The sequence below is a fragment of the Scheffersomyces coipomensis genome (assembly GCF_036884675.1).
Source record: "Scheffersomyces coipomensis strain NRRL Y-17651 chromosome Unknown DFJ63scaffold_4, whole genome shotgun sequence".
NCBI classification, from domain to species: Eukaryota; Fungi; Ascomycota; class Pichiomycetes; order Serinales; family Debaryomycetaceae; genus Scheffersomyces; species Scheffersomyces coipomensis.
The window spans coordinates 1740460-1756244 of NW_027042895.1; the positions used below are offsets into that span (position 1 = coordinate 1740460).

Genomic DNA, 15785 nt, shown 5'->3' on the forward strand with positions numbered 1-15785 from the left:
TTTTTGAACTGGAACTGAGTGGAACTGATGGGAAATGTAAAAAGCAAAAAAAAAAAAAGTTAAAATTTTTTAAATTTAAAAATTTACATAAATAAAACACAATAGAACTTCATTCCATTCCATTCAACTTCTTTGTGTGTTTTCATCTTAGACAACTATTACCATCATCATATAACAACAGAGTACTACTACCAGGGAAAGTAATACTAGTATCTGTCTTGGTGTTTTTTAAACTTTTGTGTCGTTGTATACTATCCTTCCAGAAACGTCTTACGACTATCCCTCTCCCCCCCCTCCAGCCAGATGGTTAGCGTGTTATAAACGAATTTAAACAATATATATATTATAACTGAAAGTAGTAGTATAGTATTTTTCAACCCAGGGATATAGTCTATCACACTATCCAACAACATCATCCCTCTTTCCATCCTTATTGCTGCTATCTCTAGCTAGCGTCCACTCTTTTGTTCCATCATTCATTATCATTCATCTTCATCCCTCATTCGCTTGTCAACCCCTTCCCATCACACCACACCATAATTTAATCCTATCATATCATATTCTATCATAATATATCATATATATCCCTTGAGATAATCTATACATCTATACACTTGCCATCATCATCATGAGTTCTCTCCCTCAAACTAGCTCGTCTAATTTCTTATCTATTCCGCTGGCTAATGATATCACCACTTCCACCACCACTAATAAAAGATCTCATAGACATAGAAGGTCAGCTGCCATATCAGGAGACTTTGATGTCTTAGGAAATGGATTATTCGCTATGCCTCCCATCCAACCTCCTCAATCTTCAATTCCAAAATCAGAATTTATAGATAATGTTTATCAATTTAATAATGATGAAGATTTCGAACCCATTAAAAGACCTTTACCATCATCAACTACTATCCCATCTTCTTCATCCCCTTCTAGTGATTCATTCTCATTCCCAGCTACAAGAACCCCAGACTTGGATTCGTCATCAAATAGTTTCACCAGAAATATCCCCTTTTCTCCAAAACGTTATCAACATCCTGGTATGCATTATGGTTCTCCTTCTCAACATCATCATCCTCATATGTCTCCAGGAAGTTTGAATTCTCCTATAAGATTATCCTTAGCAAATCATAAAAGAGCTTATTCATCCAACAATTCATTAAGACCTATGAAATTAGCTGAAGAAGAAGTTTTATCATCATCATCAGATATACCAGATCCAATCATTGATTTAGATGAAATATTAACGGCTAATTTACATATTGGTGGAGGTTCAGGTTCAAATACAAATCTTAATAATACCCTTCATAAACGTACTGGACTGGCTCCAGCCGAATGTGTATTTGATGATCATGAATTTTTAGCTTCTCCATTCTTAAAACAAACTCCCCTTATTTCAAGTCCATTCTTTACCACCACTGTTGGATCTCCTTTGGCAACTGCTACAAGTAGTAGTGTTTTAATTAATCAACCTATCCACGAAAAACCAAACGATGATGATGATGATGATGATGATGATAGTAATAGTAGTGATAATGCTGATATTGAAAGAGTGGTTGATGAAGATAATCATATTGATTTCTTATCATTAGAAAATCAAACTAGTAATAATAGTAGTACTACTGAATTTCCCAATCCTCCTAATAGTTTATATATTACTTTATCAGCTAATTCATCATCATCAAGTATTAGACAAAATTTAATGGAAAAGACCTTATCTAATTCTTCCAAAGAATCAATTGGTAATTCCATACCTCCAAATAATAATAATAATAATACCACAACTACATCATCTACAACGAATGGTCAGAATAAAAGATCAGGAGCAAAAGCTACAAGATATCAAATTTTCTATGATCAATCAAATAGAATATCAAATGCATTAAAGATATCTTCATCTGAAAGTGTAAACATTATCAGATCCAATAGTCAAAACAAAGACATCAACAGTATCAACAGTATCAATAATAATAATAATAATAAGCATTTATTAGGTCATGCTTCAAGTTTCCCAAGTCTTAAATCAAATGTTAAACGTTCAGTAAGTCTTATGCCTCCACCCCCTCCATTACCTTCTCAATATCGTATTTCCAATAATAACGGTGTTCCAAAAAGAACTATTTCACCTCCTAATAGAAATACTTTTGAATCTCAAAGTTCAATATCACCTTCTAATTCAATTAAAAAGATAAATTCTAATCCTATTGTTGTAACTGAAGAACAACCTCAACCACCATCAGAACCACAACAACCACAACCACAACCACAATCACATAATCTAGGTCAAGAGATTATTATTTCTAAAACTAGTACTTCGTCAACCAGTCCTATAAGTATTAGATCTGTGGTTTCATCTACGGTTATTTCAAGTAGTGGGACTTTATTATCAACTGATAATTCTTCATTACATTCCAGTCATATACCTCATAAAGATGGTCTGACTCCATCTATTATGGTTGGATCTGAAACTTCATCATCATCATCAACTAATTCCACTTATAAACAAGATGATAATTCTGGAATAATTATAAATGATGATACTACTATGATAAATAATTCTCATAATGATGATACATTTATTTTACCGGATGATAATTCTACAATTTTAAAATCTCCATCATCAAGAGGTGGTGGTGGTGGATCAACTCCTAAACAACCTTCACCCAGAAGACCAGTTACTTTAGGTGAAGAAAAGATTTTAAGATTAACTCAAATTCCTACCTTTAAAGGACCTTCATCATCTATCAGTTCTGCTCCTGTTTCACCACCTATTACAAGCCCAACTATTTCATCACCATCTCGTCCAACTACTAAAACTACTATATCATCCGAATCAAAACAAAGTAAACGAAGTAGTTTTTATTCAAGAATGAAACGAACTTCAATGACTTTATCATTAAGTGATTTTAGTGATTTATTACCTCCTCCACCTTCATCTAATTCTAATACTATGACAGGACCTTCATCTCCATCACCTCCTCGTCAACATCATAAATCGAAATCATTATCGTTATCATTTCAAGAATTTGTTTCATCATCATCATCATCTTCCAGACCTTCATCAACTGCCATTATATCATCTTCAAGTGAATCACTTAATATTGTCAATTCACCATCCATGAGAAAGAGAGAAAGAAGAAAGAGTAATAAATTCATGAGTTGGTTTAGAAAGAAGAGTGATGTAGCTTGATGGTTTCCCCATATAACTTATTTATTTTTCCCTTATTTATCATATCCCTAGCCTATTCTACCTTTTCAATTTTTTAATATTTAATTATAATTTACGTTTATTCTTTTTTCATTGTTTCATCTGTTATTATTTCTTTAGTTCGTTTTGAAGTGTTCGTTTTATCTTATTTTATTTTATATATCTTTTCTTAATTTCATATAATATATACCCTTTTGCATTTACCTTTATATCGTTAAAGAATGTTGTAGTTATTGTGCTGGTGAACAAATAATTGTGGAGGTTACGTTTTTTTATTTTTGTGTAATTTTTAGTTTTTCCGTTGATCTTTCTGAGACTGCACTGTCAAATTTGTAATTACCAGTAATAAAGTACTACAGTTGAGTTATACCAATATTCATACTATTCACGATGAGTTCAACAGGATATGACTTGCCTCATGACTTTTATCAACAATTAACTTTGAAATATAATGAAGCTATAACCAATGGTCATATTAAATTCAATGGAGAATCCAAAGAAGAAGAATTAATTCATAATGAAAATATCGATGTGGTATTAACTCTTTTACATTCGTTACAATTCAGACCTGAACAAGGCACAAAGGAAACTAATCCCTTTGCTAAACCTGAACCTGAATTAACTATCATTGATAATTATGGCAACAATAATGAATTTAGAATCATCTTTAATAAATTCCCTGTTATTGCCAATCATTTCATGATTGTAACTCAAAAATTCAAATCTCAATTGACTCCCTTATCATTATCAGAATTAAAAGCAACTTATAAAACTTTAACTGCTTTGAAAGTATCTGCCAGTGAAGATGATTGGTTTGCATTTTATAATTCGGGTCCTCAAAGTGGTGCATCTCAACCTCATAAACATATTCAATTCATGACTTTACCTCATCAAAAGGGGTTTAAAGTGTTTGCTGAGAGTTTAGCAGATACTTCTGAATCATTCATCCCCAATGCTAAACGTGATCCATTACAAAATCCAAATTTACCCTTTGCTCATTATGTGGTTAAATTACCTAATGTGATTGATGATTTAGATGATTTAGCATTATATTTCGGATCATTGATTCAATCAACGTTAAATACCCTTAGACAAAATGATTCTCATGATATCTCATATAATTTCGTTATGACTACAAAATATATGTTAATGGTTCCAAGATCAAATGGGAAATATAAAGATAAACTTGGGATAAATTCATGTGGAATCATTGGATTAATTCTTTGTAAAGATGATGAATTATTACAATTAGTAAAGAATGATGGTCCCTTAGCTATATTAGAAGCAATAGGATATCCCAATACTCATGGTCAATCATCTGATGAATATAATTATTAGTAGTAGTAGTTAGTAAATAGACCTTCCTAATTAGGCAATCTAGATTTTTCAGCCAATAAAATACCTGAGAAAAAAAAGCACTGTAATTTTTTAGTGAAAGTACACGACACATGAAAAAAAAAATGTATTCAACTCAATTTAAAAATAAAAATGAGCTTTCAACAGCAACAACATCCAACTTTCATCAGCATCTTCAGTTCAATACTAGTACTTATCAATCAAAAATGGCTTCTATTACTTCTATTGTCAAGTCTGCTGATTTCATCTTATCCAGACCAACCTTATCCAAGATTGTTTCTCCAATCGCTAAGACCTTTGTTGCCTTTGCTGGTTACAGAGAAATGGGTTTAACTTTTAATGATTTAATTGCTGAAGAAAGTCCAATTGGTCAAAAGGCTATTGCTAGATTACCAGAAGATATCAGTTATGCCAGAAACTATAGAATAATAACTGCCCATCAATTATCTCTTTCTCATCAACTTTTACCTCCAAATAAGGCTGTTAAACCTGAAGAAGATACTCATTATTTAATTCCATACCTTTTAGAAGCTGAAAAGGAAGCCTTTGAGAAAGCTGAATTAGATAACATTCAAGTTTAAATTTAATTAAATTATTCAATAAGTTATTGTGGACCCCCATTGATTCATCCATCCATTAACTATAATTCATGCATATTCATCTATATATATATAATATTTATCAGATCAAAATTTAATACCATCCATCGTACCCAAATTTAAACTGATATATAATCTCCTCATCATTTATTTCACTTTTATCTACTATCTATTATAAAATCATGTCGTTAGCTGTTATGTTACCCTAGTTTATTTTTAGTTCAGTACTTTATTTTGTATTGCAATATACATACTTATATTTTTAGAAATAACTTATCTTAGTCTACCTAAGATTGTATGATTGACCCCTCCCGCTAAGTTACAGTATACCAAATTATTAAAACTACTTGTGAAGAAATGAAATATGTCTATTAAGGTTGAAGGAGGATAAAATTATAAATAAAAATAAAAAGTATTTTACTATTCTATGAAGGTTTTAAGGTAAATTAACTAATCACCACATTCCTATTTTATACTTTCTTAATTGTTCCAATGCTAAGAAAGTAACAATAGTATGAGGTCCTAATCTAATGAAAGATGGTAACCAACCTCTGAACATGAATCCAACCCCTTCATTCTTAACAGCATTAGTTAAAATAGTTACAGCACTACCTTCAGCAGCACCTTTAGCATTCATAATTCTTGTCTTAACCACATCAGCTGGTGAACAAACAGTAGTAGCAACTAAACCTGCTAATAATGATGCACTGAAATGAGTTGATTTCTTAGTTGGATCCATATGTACATTATCCACTAATATATTCTTTGCAATATCATAAGTTACAACTTGAGATGCCGTCATCAATACTCCTCTAACTAAATTTGGAGTTAAACCTCTAAATAATGATCCCACACTTTCTTCTCTACAAATTCTAATAATCCCATCAATAGCATTTCTATAATTTCTTCTTTGTTCAATTGGTAAAGTTGAATCATTTTGCATTCTAATATTAACCACATCAGATGGATTACCAACTAAACCACCCATAGCACCTGAAATCATTGACATTGGTAATAACACAGCAGTACTTGGTTTTGGATTTTGAGTTTTTTCTATATATGATTCCTTTAAGAATTCATAAATCCCAAATCTAGTAGTTGAATAAGTAGCTTGTCTTAATAATGAAGCAGTTAAACCAGAATAGATCTTTAAAGGACCTTCCTTGGAAATGATTTGATAAATCATTGATATTAAAGATTGACCCGGAGTAGTAGCTGTTTGTAATCTAACCTTTGCAAGATCCAAAGGATGGGTTACCAAACAAGCTATCATACTGGCAGCACCACCATACCAAAATCTATAATGATGAAAATCGTTAGTAAATCAACCTTATTTTTAAAAAGATAAGCACCAAATAGGGCTCAATGAAAATCAATTTTTACTTACGGATATTTAACTTTTTGACTAGATGTAGACATGGTTGAATTGTACCTTGGAGAGTAACTAGTAATAAATGATAGTAATTAAGCAAATCAATCAAACACCGTCTCTATTTGATCCTTATCGATTCCGTGATATTTTTTTTTGGTTTTGGCGATGGATGGATTTCTCAAACTAAAATTAAAGGAATGTTTGTTCCGATATATATGTACAACTTACGTTTTTTGTTTTTTTGCACCAATTAACACTCCGATAATATAATAACTTTAAATGTTATTTTAACTCTATTTATAGGCTAAGATGAGGTGATATATATATATATGGTTATTTGTTGATAAATATACCAAGAGTATTGTTATTTTCATTATATACGATATATAAATGTTCTATACGACTTTAAATATTGAACCTCATTATCCGGGCCTGAACGGAACAACTTTCCCCTCCTTTACCCAATTTTATTTTGGTTTAAAGCGTGTAAGAAAGCCTTTCAAAAGTTGCAACCTAATACAGAGTTTAAAAATTGATGAAAAAGTTTAAAATTAAAATGAGCTTCAAATAACAAGGGAAGTAAATGTAAAGTGGAGTAGAGTGTTAAGAGCAGAAAGATTGTATGTCGAAACAGATTAAATGTAAATTGACCTTATTTTAAATATGCAAAATTACGCGTCAACCCATAAACAACAAAGTTAATCGTATACTCCAACAAAATCGAAATGACACTGAGTAATTATGTTAAATGCAGTTGATCATTCTGTAAGTACTTGACTAAATTATTCTAAAACCCACTTGGAACAGATTCAAATTCGAAAATTTCTAAAATCACCATCAATAAAACCAAACCAATCAGACTAAATCAAAGTACCAAAACCAACATACTAAAAGATATAACTGATCAACTCAAGCTCAAAGTAAATTCAAAACATTATAATAATAATTTCTAATACATACTTTTAAATGATCAAAATCGGTAGAATAAAATGGGTATTTAATAAGCGCTACCAAATACATTGTAGTATAAGCCCAAAAAATTTAACTTTTAAAATCACAAAAACTTGGACAAATCTCAGTTAAATTTAACAATTCAAGTTTCTAAAAAGTATATTTCCAGCCTTCACCAACTTACAACCATGAATCTCAAAACGAGAACTCAGAAAAACCAATTTATCATAAAATAAATGACAATCTAGTTAAACTAACTTCAAAACAAAAATTATTATTATCTGGATCACCTAAAGACCCAAAAACATTACTCCTACAGCAAAATCTCAGGAATAAACTTATAAATAAAAGTTTTAAATACACCCAAATAAATACTAATTCACATCAAAATGAAGCAAGGCAATTTAACAAAACGATATTCAGCATGAAATACAATACCAAACTAATTCAACACAGCATCAAACTAGAAATTTCCAGAGATTGAAAGCTTTTTCATTTTCATTTTTTCCAAATTTGTTATATATATTCTTACTCTAAAACACTATAAAACTATAGAATTTATATAAAGAGAAAGTAAATTTGGAAAAAAAAAAAAGTAGAGCGATACCCATGATGAAATAAAAAAAAAAAAGAGTTGAGAGGTAAAGCTGAACCTTCTTTTTGTAGGATGTATCGTCGACGTCGCCATAATTTATGAACAGCAAAGACGTATCGATTGAGAGCGATTAATTGATTTTTATCCAATTCTGGATTGGCTATTATAATTTCCCAGGCTAATGGAAGTGTGATTCCCATTTTGGTCCATATTTGGCGACTTATGGAACATTCCAAGTATAAATGATCTGAGTAAGTAATCGATATCGGTTGATCACAGAGTTCACAATTAACTGATGATGGTAGGTGTATGTGTATTCGGTATGAATAACAAATTGGGAAAACTAAAATATAAATTGATAATCTGGGTCCAATAGTTTTCCAGAGCCTTGTCAACATTCTTTTATGAATTGATTTTAATAATTAGCATCTAGATAAACTAATTCTACTGGAAACTATCTACGTTTTTTTAGCTAGAAGTCCAGATTGTCGCTTAATTTTTATCTTTCCTCAGGTACATTTTATTACTCTCTCACCTGGATTAGTTTCAGAGGTGCTGTCATTCTAAATAGCAGATGTTTCTTGAGATAGAGTTAAATCCAGGTGTATTGTATGTTTAAATTAGACGAACTTTGATGCAACCAAAATCTGTAGTGTAATTGGAAATAAGTTAGATTAATTCTATAGTTTTATGGTGTTTGTTGAGATTTAGCCTTAAACCTGATAGCGTAGTCATCAATGTCAACCTTTGAAATGAATATAGAAGACATATTTGTATGTATTATACTTGTTCATCTATATATCTATACGCTCAAAACAAAGGAAGGGAATATCTAGGTCTATTTATACTAATTCCATATGGGATAAATAGCCCCTATTACCCTTATTACTAATTCAGTTTAGTACATAATTAATTTCTTTTTATAATAGTTATTTGGTTTATGAGTGACCATTTTCAATGAATCACTCCATTCATGATTTATGAGTGACCTCTTTGTATAAATCACTCCATTTATTTCTTTTGCAATGGCATCATAATTCGCAACTATTTGCTCCTTATATCCATTTACAACAGTGTTCACGAAAAATATATAACAAATTTGGGAAATGAAATATTTCTGAAGAGCAGAATAGAAGCTAAGGAAGCCGGTAAGAAGATCAACTGAAATGGTTTGTTAATTGAATATATTCATAATTTATTAATTGAAGTGATGAGAGGCTAGGTAAAACTGATTTGATCATTCGAATTTAGTTTTTTTTTGAGTTCTTTGGAGAGAAAAAAAGAGTTCTAGTTTAAATTTTCTTTCTAATGAGAGCCATCAGATGTTAAGAGGGAGATATGATTGCGCGGTGCTGAAATGGACATTTTGCAAGAATTTTAGGTTTGATTTCACCTCTATAGACATGTTTCTTTGGCGTTTTACGTTTCAGTTTTCTTTGTTTTTAGGGACGTAACATGTCAAATTTTATATGAGCAGCGTACGGAATATGTAGAAATAAATGTATTCTGGTGATTGATTATTAGTTATTCCTCTTGTTAAGATGCGTTTTGATAACTTTTTCGTGAGACTAACTTATTGAAATTGTTCCTTTGCATTATCATTCAAAAGTGAGGATGTCGACGATACATCCTACAAAAAGAAGGTTCAGCTTTACCGCTCAACTCTTCTTTTATTTCATCATGGGTATCGTTCTACTTTTTTTTTTTTTCCAAATTTACTTTCTCATCATTAGATTGATCTTCAATTTTCAATCAAATCTTACAAAATAGCTACTTTATCATCTAATCAAGAGAGTTTTTTTTTTTTTTTCCAAATTTGTTATATATTCTTACTCTAAAATACTATAAAACTATAGAATTTATATAAAGAGAAAGTATATAACTAGTTGAGGGAGAGAAAGGTTAAAAATAAGAATTATTTTAAACTTAAATTCTATAGTTCTATAGCGTTTAGGAGAAAACGAATATATAACAAATTTGAAATTTGGAAAAAAAAAAAATTATATAAATTCTATAGTTTTATGAATATATAACAAATTTGGAAAAAAAAAAATAGTTTTATAGTGTTTTAGAGTAAGAATATATAACAAATTTGGAAAAAAAAAAATCTATACCTAAACCATGATAATCTAATTATACATTATTCTACTTAATACAATTCTAACTAATTTACATAAAGACTCAATATTCCATTCAGCAAGACTATCTTTTCTGACTCCTACGTTGAACATTTCTTCTAACTCTCCACACTCCACCTACTTTACTTTTACTCTCAAAACTGACATGTGGAACTGTCAAAGTAGATTCAACTACCGGAGAGTTTCCTTTCAACTTATTGCTTTTAAGGCGCTTGAGCTCTTTACCTTTTTTTAAGATCAATGCCGGATTGAGGATTTCAGGACTTGCAAGCTCCCCTTCACCTCTGACTAAAACCAACTTAATTCCTTGAAGTAGAAGTTCTTTTAAGTCAGTCATTAATGTTTCTGGAAGATACACATTGAAGAAGTTCTCCAATCTGTTGATACTATGAATCATGGTCAATCCCATATATTTAAACTTTTGAACATCGTTGTAGGAAGCAAGTTGATCAAAATTGGAACTTGACAAATAAACAGGAAGATTGTCTTGTGAAGGTGATTTATGAAATAGCTTAGAAGACGCATAAAAATATTCATGGTCTATAGCATATATTCCCATAATAGACGACTCTAGCATGAGCGGCAAATCTTCGTAATTGAAATCATTTGATACATCAAAATTTAGAATTGAAACTGCATTGACGCCTACGAATGAGTCCGGGGAACTCGAAGTTTCATATGATAGTTTAAAGGGAGAATTATTCAAAATGTGATGATTAAAATTAAATTCCAAGGTTGCCAGTTGATGAAAATAAACTAACTTGTTCAAAGTTCGAAGTTGTGCTGGTAGATACTTAGAAGCTTGATAAACACCCTGCATGAACTTTGATTTCTTGAAGGTGAGATCTTTGATTAAATCAACATTGTCCTTATTCGTATCATCTAAACTATTTGAAAGTACAATTAAATAATCAGGATTTATGAAAGATGTAAGCTCTGTCAAAATCTCTCTTCCATATCCTTTAATCCAACCTGGAGTATTTATAATTAAGTGGTCACCCATCTGCTTGTTGTTAGATTTATAATGGTTAAACAAGCTTCTTATGATGGAAATATATTGGGTCGGTCTATGTACAGGCGATGTGTACCCAAAATATTGTTCTATGGAAGACTCTGTATGTGTTATAGATGGTATACTCATACCAAAATTTGGATTCAGAATTCTTGATAATGATAATGAATAAGGTTTTGAAATTTCAGGTTGTCCAGGATCTAAATCGAGATATGAAATTGTTGTGGAAGCAATGCCTTCAGTCAAGAGTGCATTTATTAATGTTTTATTTAATGTTGATTTTCCGCTATTTTTGGTTCCTATAGCCATAAATAATTTCGGTGTATAATCATCCTTTATCTCATCCTGTATAGATTCGATAGACTCTGCCCATGACTTGTCAATATTTAATCCTATCATTCTTTTATCTTGGAAAAGAATTTCAAAAGAGTAGTTTGTGAAGATTTTATCGTAACTATTAATGACAATATCATCGTTATATGGGTCGAAGAACAATCTTTTAAAGGGGGAATAGTACTTTCCAATACTTTCTAGACCTGTGTAGAAACTACTGAGCTTTATAACTGATTTATAATCACTTGAAAATAGATGAGCATTTTCATCGTAAATATTATCTTCAATTTTTGATCTATCAAGAACCTGAGTACTTGCAATGATTGGTAATGAATGAGAAGAGGGTGCACTTATAGTATAGTCATGGTTTCTTCTTGCATGCAAATAATGAAAGTTGTTCATTAGTATAGCTCCACGTTGGATATTTAATTTAAATTGGCCATTTATAACAAGATATTCATGAACTTTTAACCCTATAATTATGTAATTTTCTTTAAGGATGATGTTATCATTATTTGGTGAAAATCGAGACGAAACCACTTGAGATATAGGACTGTTGGATGGAGGTTGTGGAGTGGCTGTATTTGTTGATATCAGAGGTTCTTCATAATTTATTATCACATCTTCATCTTCATCCGATGAGTTTTGTTGATATCCTATAATTGCATCATCTTCTCCGTCAGCAGATTCATGAAATATTGAAGATATAGATGAATTATCCTTCAAAGCAGCATAAGCACTCATTTATCTCATTTGACACTTTATACTTTGCTTTTTTAATATAAGCCTAGCTTCATGAAATCTTTTAGCATCAATAATTTTTTAGACCAAAAAAGTTTTGATAGTTAAGCGATTGGTAATTTTACACGACCATTTTAGATGTATGTCACTATTAGCATCCAATATGCAACAGACACCAGAGTAGTTCCCATTTTAGGGCAGAAAGATGAGTGAAAGATCCTAGTTTACGAGACTAAAATGCTCATTCTACATTTATGAAGCTTTAAGCATAAATTATTAAGACATATATTATCATTAGACTGGACTCAAAGGAAGTTAACATTACCACCTTGCTTTGAATTGATTGATTTCGAATGAGGAAATGTGATTACTTGCGCAGAGACATTTCATCAGCTCCTTGATTAGCAAGTCTATCAGCATTTTCATTACCAACATTACCTTGATGACCTCTCACATGAGTGATTGCAATGCTACCTGATTCCTTATTTTCATAAGATTTTATAGCACGATACTCTTTTCTTGCAGTTTCGATTATATCTTTATTTGCAATAGGTTTTCCTTGACTATTTTTCCAACCATTCTTTTCCCAATTATTAGACCATGTTTCAATACTATTTTTTGCATAAGCTGAGTCTGTCAAGATTTCATAGTCCTTTTTACTTCCAGTTTTTAAATCTTGATGAATATCTTTCAAAGCATGAGCCATACCAAATAATTCAGCTCTTTGGTTAGTTGGTTTATTAATCTTAACGTTGTCAACTTTGGTTAAGGGAACAGCTGCATTTTTAGGATGATTATCTCCATACCAAACACCATAACCAGAATCTGGCATAGTTTCTCTACCATTACCTCTAGATGCTCCATCGACATAAATTTGCTGTTTCGGTTGAGATGGTTTTGAATATGACAGACCTCCATATGAACCCAGATAAGAGCTTGAATAATCATTGTACGAAGATGAACCTCCTGAAGAACGCGTACTTGAAGATGATGTTGATGATTTAGTATATGAGTTTGAACTTGAGTTCGAATATGAGCCACTATATGATGAAGAACTTGATGGAGTATAAGATGAATTACTATTTGAATGACCTCCCAGATTAATAAATTGACTAGCTTCAGCAGCAGTATTAAACTTCTTATACAGAGCTCCTGAGTAACCACTCACTTGATCTTTACAGGATTGCCAGTCAGAATAGACACCGGCATTCTTACCCTTTGCAACGGCGTAATAGACCATTGTTAATTTCGATACTATCTTATTAATCTTGAATGGTGATAGATCATATAATAAAAAGGAATATGAAAAGAGAGAAAAATTATTTTGATCCCCTTAAAATTCTTTTGAAAATATACGATACTCGTACTCGCGCTATAATGCAAAAAATTATGCTACAAAATTATTAGACTTTAAAAATACCGTAGTAGTATTAATTCTGTTATATACTCTAGCTAATTTAGGAACATAGTAATTAGCTTGATTGATTGATTGATTGATTGATTGAATTGTTGTTGTTGTTGTTTTTTGGATTTTGTTAAGTTTAATAAGTATCACGAATAGTTTAGTTTTTATTTAATATGTACCACATTCTTCACAGGCTCTGTTTGCAAGTTCATCGGCAGCATCATTTCCATCATTTCCACTATGACCAGCAACATGGATAATCTGAAATCTATTCCAATGACGAATACTGTATCCTTTACATATGCTTGCATATGTACGGTATACTTCTTGAATTAATTGTTTATTTGCCACAGTTTCACCTTTTACATTTTTCCAATTATTTTTACTCCATTTATGAATCCAAACTTCCATACAATTCTTAACATACATTGAATCAGTATAAATTCGAACTTCAACATCCTGTTTAGCAAATTTACGAGCATCTCTCAATGCGTGCCTTAAAGCAAATAATTCTGCTCTTTGGTTGGTGGGTCTATTTAAGTGTAAATTATCTACTTTGTCTAACGGGATAGATGCATTATTAGGGTGGTGACGTTGGTAATAGATACCATAACCAGCCCTTGCATTAGAGGTACCGTTACCTCTACAAGATCCGTCAATGTAGACGTTAATTACACCCACTGGCTTTTCATACATTATAAGAAAATGTGTTCAATAAAAAGCAAATTATCCCTTTAAAAAAAGGTGGATAATAGAATACGTTAAGAAGATTTAAAATTAAATTAAATCAAATTATCTTATTGAAACGAGTTCAATAAACAGATAAGTAAAAGTTATAATTGAAAAATTATAACAAACGTATATCATAAAACAGTGTAAGCAAATTATCTCCTTAAAAAAAGGTGGATAATAAATACGTTAAGAAGATTTAAAATTAAATTAAATCAAATTATCTTATTGAAACGAGTTCAATAAACAGATAAGTAAAAGTTATAACTGAAAAATTATAACAAACGTATATCATAAAACAGTGTATAAACGTTTTATGACGATTTTTAAAAGAAAAAAGTGTTGAAAATTTTAAAAAGGTTTTGAAGCAGATTTTAAGGTTTAAATAGGGATAGAGGGAGGGGACAAGATAACAGAAAATTTGTGAGTCACACCATTAATTTTATTACACCATTAATTTTATTAAGGATTCCGCGGTTAAATTAGTATGCAAAATTATGCTACCCATTAAAGCTTTTCATATTTATTACAATGCTAGTTTGATTTGTATCTGAAACATTAGCTAGCTATAAACTTTGTTATTATTGAATGAATCTTGTTAATAGATACCACAATCATTACATGCTCTATTTGCAAGTGCATCAGCAGCATCATTTCCATCATCTCCACTATGACCAGGTACATGGATAATTTCTATATCACCCCAATTACGAGCTTCATATGATCTTTCTAAATTTGAATATAAGCGATATACTTCTTGAATTAATTGTTTATTAGCCACATCGTATCCTTTGGAATTAGTTTATTCCAATCATTATCTATCCACTTGTGTATCCAAACTTCCATACAATTCTTAACATACATTGAATCTGTATAAATTCTAAGTTGAACCTTTCTTTTAGCAAATCGACGTGCATCTTGTAAAGCATGTCTTAATGCAAACAATTCTGCTCTTTGATTTGTAGGTCTGTTTAAATTTAAATTATCAACATCATCTAATGGAACACTTGCATTATCAGAATCATCATAACCATAGAAGACACCATATCCTGCTCTTGCATTAGGGGTACCATTACCTCTACAAGCTCCATCGATGTAGACATTCCACGTATTTAGTGGACCCAGATCATACATGATATATCTCGCGTACTATTGAAACAAACTTTGTTGATATTAATGCAAATAATCTATAAATTTCACGACGATATCTGAATGATTTTGAACTTTTTATAATGAATAACCTTATTCTCTTGATTGATTCTTCTTAAAAGTTAAGCTAAAGCAGTTGTTGAACTATAGAAATGTTTCAAATAAAATCGTGTTGTCATAAATTTTTTAGGCGAGAA

The 15785-nt window shown here is 30.9% G+C and overlaps 8 protein-coding genes across 8 annotated transcripts; 3 read left to right on the forward strand and 5 right to left on the reverse strand. All coding sequences in view use genetic code 12, as the record gives it.

Annotated features, from left to right (window-relative positions):
• Window positions 1-628: 628 nt before the first annotated feature.
• DFJ63DRAFT_313862 (uncharacterized protein) lies at window positions 629-3190 on the forward strand (the record flags this gene model as incomplete). The annotated part of the gene is made up of 1 exon (XM_064906250.1): window positions 629-3190. One exon carries the CDS (start codon window positions 629-631, stop codon window positions 3188-3190), a length of 2562 nt encoding a protein of 853 aa, XP_064762082.1.
• A 408-nt stretch (window positions 3191-3598) lies between these two features.
• On the forward strand, window positions 3599-4546 carry APA2 (bifunctional AP-4-A phosphorylase/ADP sulfurylase; the record flags this gene model as incomplete). The annotated part of the gene is made up of 1 exon (XM_064906251.1): window positions 3599-4546. The coding sequence occupies one exon, from the start codon at window positions 3599-3601 to the stop codon at window positions 4544-4546; it is 948 nt and encodes a 315-aa protein (XP_064762083.1).
• A 224-nt stretch (window positions 4547-4770) lies between these two features.
• On the forward strand, window positions 4771-5145 carry QCR7 (ubiquinol--cytochrome-c reductase subunit 7; the record flags this gene model as incomplete). The annotated part of the gene is made up of 1 exon (XM_064905100.1): window positions 4771-5145. The coding sequence occupies one exon, from the start codon at window positions 4771-4773 to the stop codon at window positions 5143-5145; it is 375 nt and encodes a 124-aa protein (XP_064762084.1).
• Window positions 5146-5617: 472 nt separating this feature from the next.
• Window positions 5618-6582, reverse strand: DFJ63DRAFT_336043 (uncharacterized protein; the record flags this gene model as incomplete). The annotated part of the gene is made up of 2 exons (XM_064908310.1): window positions 5618-6461; window positions 6551-6582. The coding sequence occupies 2 exons, from the start codon at window positions 6580-6582 to the stop codon at window positions 5618-5620; spliced, it is 876 nt and encodes a 291-aa protein (XP_064762085.1).
• Window positions 6583-10283: 3701 nt separating this feature from the next.
• On the reverse strand, window positions 10284-12308 carry DFJ63DRAFT_336044 (polynucleotide 5'-hydroxyl-kinase; the record flags this gene model as incomplete). The annotated part of the gene is made up of 1 exon (XM_064908311.1): window positions 10284-12308. One exon carries the CDS (start codon window positions 12306-12308, stop codon window positions 10284-10286), a length of 2025 nt encoding a protein of 674 aa, XP_064762086.1.
• Window positions 12309-12490: 182 nt separating this feature from the next.
• Window positions 12491-13712, reverse strand: DFJ63DRAFT_170483 (ribonuclease H family protein). The gene has a single exon (XM_064903722.1). It carries the CDS (start codon window positions 13543-13545, stop codon window positions 12673-12675), a length of 873 nt encoding a protein of 290 aa, XP_064762087.1. The 5' UTR covers window positions 13546-13712; the 3' UTR covers window positions 12491-12672.
• A 166-nt stretch (window positions 13713-13878) lies between these two features.
• On the reverse strand, window positions 13879-14406 carry DFJ63DRAFT_313869 (ribonuclease H family protein; the record flags this gene model as incomplete). Its single annotated transcript, XM_064906252.1, has 1 exon — window positions 13879-14406. The coding sequence occupies one exon, from the start codon at window positions 14404-14406 to the stop codon at window positions 13879-13881; it is 528 nt and encodes a 175-aa protein (XP_064762088.1).
• A 795-nt stretch (window positions 14407-15201) lies between these two features.
• Window positions 15202-15573, reverse strand: DFJ63DRAFT_313870 (ribonuclease H family protein; the record flags this gene model as incomplete). Its single annotated transcript, XM_064906253.1, has 1 exon — window positions 15202-15573. The coding sequence occupies one exon, from the start codon at window positions 15571-15573 to the stop codon at window positions 15202-15204; it is 372 nt and encodes a 123-aa protein (XP_064762089.1).
• Between the last annotated feature and the right edge of the window lie 212 nt (window positions 15574-15785).